The sequence below is a fragment of the Stenella coeruleoalba genome (assembly GCF_951394435.1).
Source record: "Stenella coeruleoalba genome assembly, chromosome: 1".
NCBI lineage: Eukaryota > Metazoa > Chordata > Mammalia > Artiodactyla > Delphinidae > Stenella > Stenella coeruleoalba.
The window spans coordinates 47,589,658-47,600,072 of NC_137169.1; the positions used below are offsets into that span (position 1 = coordinate 47,589,658).

Consider the following 10,415-nt stretch of genomic DNA (forward strand, 5'->3'; position numbering starts at 1 on the left):
GCCCCACGAACCAGAAATTTCCCCTTGATGTTAGGTATAAAATCTTTGAATGTCAGCACTCAAAGTGGTAACTGAAGATTCTGAGTCAACCTGTTGTTTTATAGATGAAGATTCTGAAGACTTGCCCAAAGTCACGTAGATTTCCTGCCAAGGCCAAGACTGTTTCTCAAAACAGCACTTTTCTTAACATTTTGGGTGGGAGAATTGAAGCAGAGAAAGACATTCCATGTAAATCTTTGCACCATTTTAATAAGATAGATTCAGATATTATTCCAACATTTCAGGTTTTAAAAACTGAGGTCCATGGAGTTAATGTCCCAAGGGGTACAGCTTAACCTTCAGCCTCTGGAACCCTGCCCAGGCTCCTAACCTGTACCACACTGCCTCATCTGGGTGGACGTGGCCCTCTCTCCATCAGTGCTGGTAGCATGGAAAGGCAATAATGGGATTCCTTCTCATCCCTTACCGCCCCCAGGTCCACACTGCACTCCTGGGTTGGAGGAGAAAACAGGGAACATCCCAACAGTGAGTCTGCCAGTCGAATATTCTCTCCTAAATCAGTCTTGTGAAGCTAAAAGTCAATAGAAATCTGTCTTCAGCACTAGTAAAGATATGGGAGATTTATAGCCCGTGAGGCAAAGATGAATGCCTTGCCTGTTGAAGGAGTTAACTGGAAAGTACTCAAAACAGTTACAGATACATTTGGAAACTACTTTTCAGATGAAGGGCGTTTACCAGGTTCTGTTTTTCTGCTGGGAGATTTCTTACTGTTTTTCATTGTGAATGCATGCTATGCAGAGATGTCTTCTGAAAGAGAGGCTTGAGGAACGGTAAGAATGTTTTGACTATGCTATTTTCCCTGGGGGTAGTATATGGTCAAAACTGCTTTGGGTTTTCCAAGCAGAGACTGAAGCTACTTGTGTCCTTGGGTTTCACGGCATCAGTGTGCTGGGATACCTCCCCTTTTTCAGCTAGCTCTGTACTTTTGACAGCCTGACACCACTATCCTAGAGTTTCTGGGAGAGAGGAACTCTTACAGAACATGTTCTTTAAAACTGCAGCTTCTGGGTTTGCATCCCAGTGCCACCACCAACTGGTTGTGTGACCTTCAGCAAACTGTTCAACCTCTCCGGGTCTCTCAGAGGGAGTGTCTACCTCCCTAATGACAGAGCCTATCTTAGAGTGGCTGTGAGTTAATACATATCTATCGCTCAGAGTCATGACTGATGCACAGATGTGCTCACTGTTAGCTGCTGTTGTTAATAATGACAATAGCAAAACCGCGTAACCCCAAAGAACTTGTTTTTCCTCGTCTGTAAAATGGGGATAATATTTCTCTCAGGTGACTTGTGGGCTTGAATGAAATAATGCACTTAGGCAGGGATTGGCACAGAGTGGGTCCTCCATCAATACTGCCTTCCTTCCTTCTTGCAACATAGTTCAACACAACAGTCACTAAGCAAGGCACATGGGTGGGCGCTAAGGGGAATTAAGAGCACAGAGCTGGCTAGAGCACATCTACTGTTAATGCATTTGTTTCTGAGAATTACAGAGCCAGGCATTAGGGTCCCTTGCCCATGACATGGAGATCAGAATGAGGCAGAAACATCTTAAATTCTTCCTAAGGTCTTACCACCCAGCTTAAAAGGACTAGCAGGTTAGACTAAGAGTGCATGGATATATTTGATGCTAGCTGCTTTTTTGCAATATGTCACCTCATTCCTTTAATCCTCGTTAGTAAGTGAGGAAACTGAGCCCTCCCTGAGATGAAACATTTGCCTCAGCGCACACAGGCGGGAGCGGCAGAGACTAAATTCAGAAAGCGGTCCTCAGACTCCCAATTCAGTGTCCTTTCCTGGGTACCGCAGCTTGGGGAAAAGCTCCAGAGCATGTACTCAGGAACAGCACCGGGTGAAAAACAAAACACAGGAGGCTTTGGGGTGATATTTTTAAGGGTGTGGAAGGTGGTACTCCTGTACTGATCCTTTAAACATTTAAATGACGATGCTGCTTTGTTTTTGTGTATCAACTTCAAAAGGTTAAACACCTTTCCCAAGTATGATTTCCTTCTTACAATTTCCTTTTTCTTTCCTTTTTCTTACCTGAGATCACACACGGATCTCTGAGATGAGCTCTTGGCTGGCTCACAGAAAGTGGAGAGTGCAGGGCTCGGAAAGTGCTTTGAATTCTACTGTCTTCTCTGCTCAAATTTTGGTTGGGGAATTGTAATGATATCAACAATTCTGAATATTTGTATGGAATTTTATTATTTACAACAGTACCTTCAGATACATTATCCTATGTAATCCTCACGGACAAACTATCAAGTAGGTATCATTAGACACAAGTGGTTCGTTCAAGGCCACATAACAAGTGGCTGGGATGGCAGACCTAGACTCAAATTCAGGCGTTCTGTTTGAAACATTTCTAAACACCTCTGTCCGATAAACCACTCACTGTGATCATTCTAAAAAGGAACCAAACCAGGGATCAAGAATAGGGACCCTGGGGCTTCCCTGGTGGTGCAGTGGTTGAGAGTCCGCCTGCCGATGCAGGGGAAACGGGTTCGTGCCCCAGTCTGGGAAGATCCCACATGCCGCGGAGCGGCTGGGCCCGTGAGCCATGGCTGCTGAGCCTGCGCGTCCAGAGCCTGTGCTCCACAACGGGAGAGGCCACAACAGTGAGAGGTCCGCGTACCGCAAAAAATATTAAAAAATAATAATAATAAAAAAAAGAATAGGGACCCTGAGTCACATATGTCTGAGTTTGAGTCCTGAGTCTGCCTTATCTGCAAAATGGGTAAGATGAAAACAGTAATAGAGTGAAGAGTAAGGAGTAAAACTTTAACTTTTCCCAGTATTATGATTCAAAACTGTTCATTATTGCTGAAGCATGTTATCTGTAACTTGCCTGTATTTAGCATGTCCTAACAAAATACTAGTATTAATTTAAAAAAATCACCCCAAGAGCTTGCTATTTTAGAGTTTCACAGACGAGGAAAACCAAACCCAAGAGTCAGTGATCAGAAAGGAACACGGACCCCTGGCCCTGAGAGCATGTCACTCCATTTCCAAAGCGGGGTACTAATAAATACTTCTCAGATTTCTTCTCTGAAGAGCTAAGCACAGCTGTCTGTTTTTTGAGAAGTCAAAACGACAACATGGCACAAAATCCTTCCCAGGTCGATGGAGGAAGGGCACTGCATTGGGTATTCACATAAATTCTCTTAATTTCCTGGTCAGGTCCACGTAAGAGTTTGCGAGGCCTGCCATAAAAAAGGTACCCCAGACTGTGTGACTCAGACAACGGTTCTGGAGGTTGGAAGTCCAAGATCAAGGTGTCATCAGGGTTGGTTCCTTCTGAGGGCTGTGAGGGAAGGCTCTGTTCCAGGCCTTTCTCCCTGGCCTGTAGATGGCCGTCTTCATGTTCACAAGATGTTCTCCTTTTATCTTCATGCTGTCCTCCCTCTGTGTGTACCTCCATGTCCACATCCCTCCTCTTTATGTGGACACCAGTCATATTGGGTTAGACCTGCCTTAATGACCTCACCTTAACTTCGTGACCTCTGTAAAGACCCTATTTCCAAATAAGGTCACCTTCTGAGGCAGTGGGGGTTAAGACCTCAACATATGGATTTGTGGGGAGGGGACACAGTTCAACCCATAATGGTCCACTTATTATTACTGTACCGTATTGCTATTTTAGTTTGTAGAATTACCTGCCCTTTGAGCTCATTGAGCTGTCCTAAGCTCTTTATATAAAACTCAGTTGACTGCTGAGAGGTAGCTATTATTATCCCATTTACAAATGAGAACTGGGCACAGAGAGGTTAGGTAACTTGCTCAAAGCTGAACAGCTAGTAAATGGTGGAGCCAGAAATTGAAACCAGCTGGGCTGCCCCAGAGTCTGTGCTTCTAAGTGCCAGGCTGTGCTGCCTCTGGGATCTCACAGTCCAAACCTGGGGCTGTTCAAAGGGCTGGGGTCTTGCAAGGTGGAGAAGGACCAATTGTGACCCAGGGGCTAGTGAAGGCTTCTCAGGGATGTGATACCTGAGCTGAGTATTAATGAAATGACAATCAGGATTCTGGAGAGAGGAGTGTGCATGGGGTAGAACAGGCTGGAGCACAAGGGGTGCAGGGCCAGGAGGCTGTGGTGGGAGCACCTTGGCCTTGCCAGCCAGGTGAAGGGGCTTGGGTTCTACCTGCACAGGCAACAGGGGACAACTGAAGGAGATTCAGCAGGGGTGTGACATGAACAGATTAGCCTGTTAGAACCACCTCTCCAGTGGAGAAATGTAGGTGCATAGTTTGGGGAAGGGAAAGCTTGACTCAATGTCAAGGTAACACTGGGTAAATCCAGGGTGCAAGCTGCTGGTTAAGACCGGACATCAGCCCTGCAGCTGTGCAGGCCACTTGATGTTTCACGGTCAAGGACAAAGCAACACAATTCAAGAGGCCCCTGCAGCACATTTTCTCTGCAAAGACAGTGGTGAGGTGGCCAGTCTTTAGGAATCGTGAATAATTGGGTGATCTTTCCTTGTCCCCTTCTCAGATATTCTCTTGGACCTCCCAAGAAGCCTCACCCCAACGATCTGATCTGAATCCCCAGTGAACTCCACTCTCCCAAGAACAGACTGGGAGACCATTTTTATGGCTACATCCTTCTCAGAGGGCCCATCCCCTTTTTCAGATGTTACCCTGTCTCATGACCTATTTATTAAAGATCAGAGAAAGACAAACATATGATATCACTTATATGTGGAATCTTAAAAAAGGGTACAAATGAACTTATCTACAAAACAGAAATAGAGTTATAGATGTAGAAAACAAAACTTATGATTACCAGGGGATAAGGCATGGGGAGGGATAAATTGGGAGACTGGGACTGACATACATGCACTACTATATATAAAATAGATAACTAATAAGGACCTACTGTATAGCACAGGGAACTCTACTCAATACTCTGTAATGGCCTATATGGGAAAAGAATCTTAACAAAAGTGGATATATGTATAATAACTGAATCACTTTGCTGTACAGCAGAAACTAACACAACATTATAAACTATACTTTAATAAATTTTTTTTAAAAATCAGAATATTCAGGAAAAAACCCTGAAATTGTTCTTGAGGGCTTGTTAAGTGGTCTCACAGGCATTTAGAACCCAGGTTCTAGACTAAGTGCTGTCAAAAATAAGCCACATAAGACCTTGAGAAGGTCCTGCAGTCCCAGGACATCAGAGCATGAGAAGACTGCAGGGGACGTTTAGTCCCATTTGGGAGGTGCCGTCCCTCAGTGGCTCCCTTGGCCTCCAGGTTGAAGTACATCTGCATTCAGGGGCTTTCTGGTCCCTATTTACTTCTTGGGATTTGATTCTAGCTCCTTCCTTCCTGGATTCTCACCCCACCATGTTGCTCAGCTCTGCTCCTTTGTCCATGCTCTGCTTTCCTCCCCTCCTTTCCTCTTTCCCTGATGAAGGGCCACCTAGTTCTCTGACGTGCAAGTCAGATACCAAGTCCTCCAATGCGCCCAGGATGGTTGCACTTTGGGTTAGCCCCCTATTCTCGGTGCTCCTGTTGAAACCTGAGCCTTTCTTCCTTATTCGACTTTTCATTAATACTGCAGCTGTCTGTTTTCTTGACACTCTCCCCTGCAAAACTGAACAACTAGAGGGCATCTATGATAGGTCCCCTCTCAGAAATTCTAAGCAAGGGCCTGCTTCAGAGAAGCTGTTTGGTGAATTTCTATCAAATAATGCAAGGGGAGAGTGTAGGCATCTGCTGCTCGGAGTTTACTCTCAAAATTAACAACATTTAAGAGCATCCACTCTGTGTGAGGCACAGTGGGGAAGTAGTTACAAAGCATGTGCCCACTATCCCCCGTGGGTCCCAAGTTTCCCATCTCTAAAATGGGAGTTGTTAGACTGGCTGGTCTTTGAAAAATCTCCCAACTCCTACATTTTATTTTTCAATGGCTGGCTCCAATCACTTGCCTATTAAGAGGCAGAAGTAAACAAAATATGGATCTTTCAACTCCAACTCCAATGCTCATTGATCAAAAATTCAAGTACCATTTTCTAAGCTTACTAGCATTCCCAGCTCAAAAATGCTAGGATTCTCTCTTGCCAAGACTGTGGGGCTACCCAGCTGAGGGAGTGCACTAGGGTAGAACTTCACTCTCAGATTTAGAAAAACAAAAGCTCATCAATCTCTCTTTGGGTAGCTAAACTACATAATAAACTATATTTTTATATTTTTATATATATATTTTTATATATATATATTTTTATTTTTATATATTTTTAATATATTTTATATATTTTTATATAAACTATATTTTTATATATATAAAAAAATGTACCTTGTACCTATTGATGCAAAACAAACCACCTCAGAACTGAGTGGCCTGAAACAATAACCATTTTTCCATATCTCACAATGTTGTGGGATAGGAATTTGAGCAAGGCTCAGCTGGGTGACTCTTCTGTTCCACAGGGTGTTGATGAAATTGACCCAGTGGTACCTCACTGGTGGATGGGCTGGTCTGCAGGGCCCTGGTTCTTGTCTTGCAGGGATGCTGGAAGGCTAGGCTTAGGTGCTCAACCAGAGCACCTACCTGAGGTGTCTCCAAAGACCTCTTATGTGGAGGCTGAGGGCTACAAGAGTGAGGGTTCCCACAAACCAGATGGAAGCTGCATAGCCCTTTATGTCACAGCCTCTGAAGTCACATAATGTCACATGTGTTGCAGTCTACTGGCTAAAGCAGTCGTGATTCTGCCCAGATTCAAGGGAAGGGAACGCAAACTCCACCTCTTTATGGAGGAATGTCAGAAAATATGTAGCCAAGTTTGAAAACCACCACGGTAACATATACTAAACACTACTATGCACCAGTATTTGCTAGGCAATGAAAGTTTACTCTCTTAATCATAGTTACTGCCTGGGCCTCTACCTTGAACTCTAAACCCAAATATCCAACTGCCTACTCAGCCCCTCAACCTACAACTTACTATGTCTAAAACTGACCCCTGATCTCCTTGCAAACCTGTGCTACCTTAAATTATCTCATTCAACCTCAACTGCACTCTTCCAGGGGCTCAGGCTTCACACCTTGGAGTCATTTTCTTTCACATCTTTTTGGTCCAATCCTTCAGTTAATCCTGTTGAATCTACCTTTAATATATATCTGGAATCTGACCATTTCTAGCCACCTTGACCGCTAAGATTCTGGATTGAGCCACCATGTTCTCTTGCTTGAATTAGGGCAAGAGCCTCCTAACTGGTCAGCCAACTGCTAATCCTGCTCTTTCTATCATCGAGTTTGTAAACAATAGCCAGGTGACCCTTTTAAAAAGTAAGTTGGATCATTCCCTTCTGCCACTCATGACACTCAGGTGCTCTCCATCTCACTCAGAGGAAAACCTGCAATTCCGACAATGGCCTCCGGCACCCTACGTGACCTGACCTCTACCTCTGACCACTCTGTCCTTTGATTTCTCTTCGCCAGCCATTTTACTGCCCCTTGAACACATCAGACAAGCTTCTGCCCCAGGGCCTTTGCATTCGCTGTTATCCCTCTGCAGAGTACTCTTCCCTAAGAGATCCACAGGGCCATCTTCCTCACCTGCTTCAAAATTCTGTTCAAATGGCACCTTACATTGAGGCCTTTCTTGAAATTATCCCATTTAAAATAGCAGCCTCTCCTGCTTGGTGCCTCCCCTTGCTTAAACTCTTCCTCATGCTGTGGTTCTATGTTGAATTCACTGCCATTTGACCTAATATATATATACATATATATATATATATATATATATATATATATATATATATACTGTGTCTGTGTGTGTGTGTGTGTGTGTGTGTGTGTGTGTGTGTGTGTGTGTGTTGTCTTCGCCACTAGAATATAAGTTGTATAAAGGCAGGCATTTTTGACTGGGTCACTGAGGCATCTGTAGCCCCTGAAACAGGCCTGACAACACAATGCAGGTGCTTAGTAATACATATTGAATGGATATTTTATTGACTTAAGAAAAAAACCAAATCCTCCTTTTAAAATGAGAAATAACCCCTATCTCTCTTTTGATCTTTTTTTCCCTCTTTGAGCAGAAAAAGTTGCATCACCATATCAGCTTACCCCATAACTGCATTATCTTCCCCCATAAAAATGTTATGAGCTAACATGCCCTTTGGTACATTTTTCTCCTCAGTTGCCTAACATTCCACCTGTTTTCTTGTCATCCTTGCTAGTGATACCTGGCTTACAGTTGGCACTCAATATTTATTATTGGCAAATTGCAGCCTGTGCTACTTACTGTGTGATATTGAGCAACAGACAACATTCCGACCGTTTCCCGCCATAAGAGCTGGGGCAATTGGCATTGACCTCACTGTGTTGTCATGTAGGTAAACTGAAATCATGGATGCCAGTGCATATCCTGGCACATCAGAGAGAGCAAAACATAAGTCCGTTTCTTTTTCTCACAATCACACTAGATCTATTCAGCCTGCCATTTTTCCATCAAGGAGGAGTTTCTCAGAAGTTGCTAAACCGCAGGGTAGGGGAGAGAGAGAATTCAGAGGAGGGGAGACGGAAGCCATACCAGCGTGCCTTTGCTCTCTCTTTTCCAAAATTCAGCTAGTTAGACTGGAGGGTCGGCCACAGAGAGACACATGTCCGCTGCCCTGGGACAAAGGGGAGCTTCTCCTGATGGGTGACTGCTGAAGTGGGTCCTCCATCCCAATGTCCCTCTGGGAAGGAAGCCGCCTGATTCACAGGAGAAAACGACTTGACTCCAAACGTATAAAAAAGACGGTATGGAGGTGAAACGCATCCCTGCCCCGCTCCCTTGGAAAGAAACTGACATTGAAGGGGGGAAGGGAGGGGGTGGCGAATTAGAGAAGGAAAAAGGAAACTATGGTCAGTCAGGCGGAGAAACTCCAACTAGGCAAACAGCACGTGGCCAGCCAAGGAGAAGGGAAGCCCACGTGCTCTGTGCTGGGCACGTCCCCATAGGTCATGTCTATTTTTCACAAGCAGCTCCAATCATCTCACAAGCGAGTTATTCTAAGTAATCCTATTCTACCAGCGAGGAGCCAGACGCTTAGGAAGATGCACTTGCTGGCCCCAGGCCACACAGTTTATAAGACGCAGAGCCGGCAGGAAAGTCACAAGCCACAGGAGAGCCCCCGCGGCCCTGCCCTCTGACCAGGAAGCCCACGAATCTCCGGAGGGCCGGCACAGTCCCCAAGGACAAGCAAACAAAGAGGCCAACATTCACTGACACCCAGGCTGGGGGCGGGGAGAGGGGGGAGGAGGGGAGGTTGGAAGCCCAGCTCGCAGGGTTAGAGGTAGGGTCCCTCATGCCACCACGCCTGAGAGCCTCTGTGCCCTCAGCCTCCAAGGTGGCACAGGAAGGGTACATACGCCTCTTCCGTCCCCCCCACCCCCACGCCAGGCCAGTGTGAGCTGGGCGGCACTAACACAAATAACACATCCTGTTTATTCCTCTCCATGGGGCGGCGGAGGTGCACAGGCAGCCTCTCCCCACGCTTTCTACTGGGAGGAACTGGACCCGGCAAGAAAAGATCCACAGAAAGCCCACAGCCAAACCCACAAGACTTACCCCTTCCATGGCTTTCCTCCGAGGCAGAGTCTGGGGGACAGAGTCTGGATCCTGGGGCCAAGGGTCCGTTTTGCTCCGCCTGCACCGGCCAGGAAGCAATCGCTTCCCCCGGCCGCCACGCACACACCTGAGCCCAGGCTCCCCACCTGCCCCACCTGGGCGGCAGCTCCTCCCTCTGCTGCGGCTGGAGCGCTCTTGCCCGCGGCGGGGCGCGCGCCGGCCTCCGTCCGCCGAGTTCGCAGGACCGGCACCTGCCGGGGTCGAGAGGGATCTCTCCGACCAAAGATCTGCAGACTCAGGCCCTTCTCGGCAAGCGGCTCTCCGCACTGTTCTCCCTCAGGGTGGGCCGACAGTCACCCTGCAGGGAGTTCACATTGTGCCCGAGGCTCGGGGGAGTAGCTGGGGAACGGGGCGGCGGGGCTCCCGTTAGGGCAGCAGGCTCAGGCCCGACCATGTAATCTTCCTCAGTAAAAGCCTCGGCCTATCCCGGCCGACCCTGCGGATGGCTACTCACCCTCACAAAAGGACAGGGGAACCGAAGCCCAACGGGGGCAGGTAGTGCCCAAACTCATAGAAGGATTTCAGGGAGGCCAGAAAGGGAGCTGCTATAATAGGGCATCTGTTTGGGGTCAGGCACTATCTAAGCATGATACATTATTCTACCCAAATCCTGCAATCGCCCTGGGAAGTGTTATAATCCCATTCAAAAGGGGAGGAATCTGAGGTGCAGAGAGACCCAGTAACCTGCCCCACAGGTAGTAAGTAGAAGGATCAGGGTTTCAACACGGGTC

At 46.7% G+C, this 10,415-nt stretch overlaps 1 protein-coding gene across 1 annotated transcript in view; it reads right to left on the bottom strand.

Annotated features, from left to right (window-relative positions):
* The window catches only part of FYB2 (FYN binding protein 2), a 131,273-nt gene extending 121,469 nt beyond the window's left edge, over window positions 1-9,804 (bottom strand). The window contains exon 1 of the mRNA XM_079928988.1: window positions 9,625-9,804. Coding sequence (XP_079785114.1) covers window positions 9,625-9,633 — 9 coding nt within the window. The 5' untranslated portion in view covers window positions 9,634-9,804. The remainder of the gene's footprint in view (window positions 1-9,624) is intronic.
* Between the last annotated feature and the right edge of the window lie 611 nt (window positions 9,805-10,415).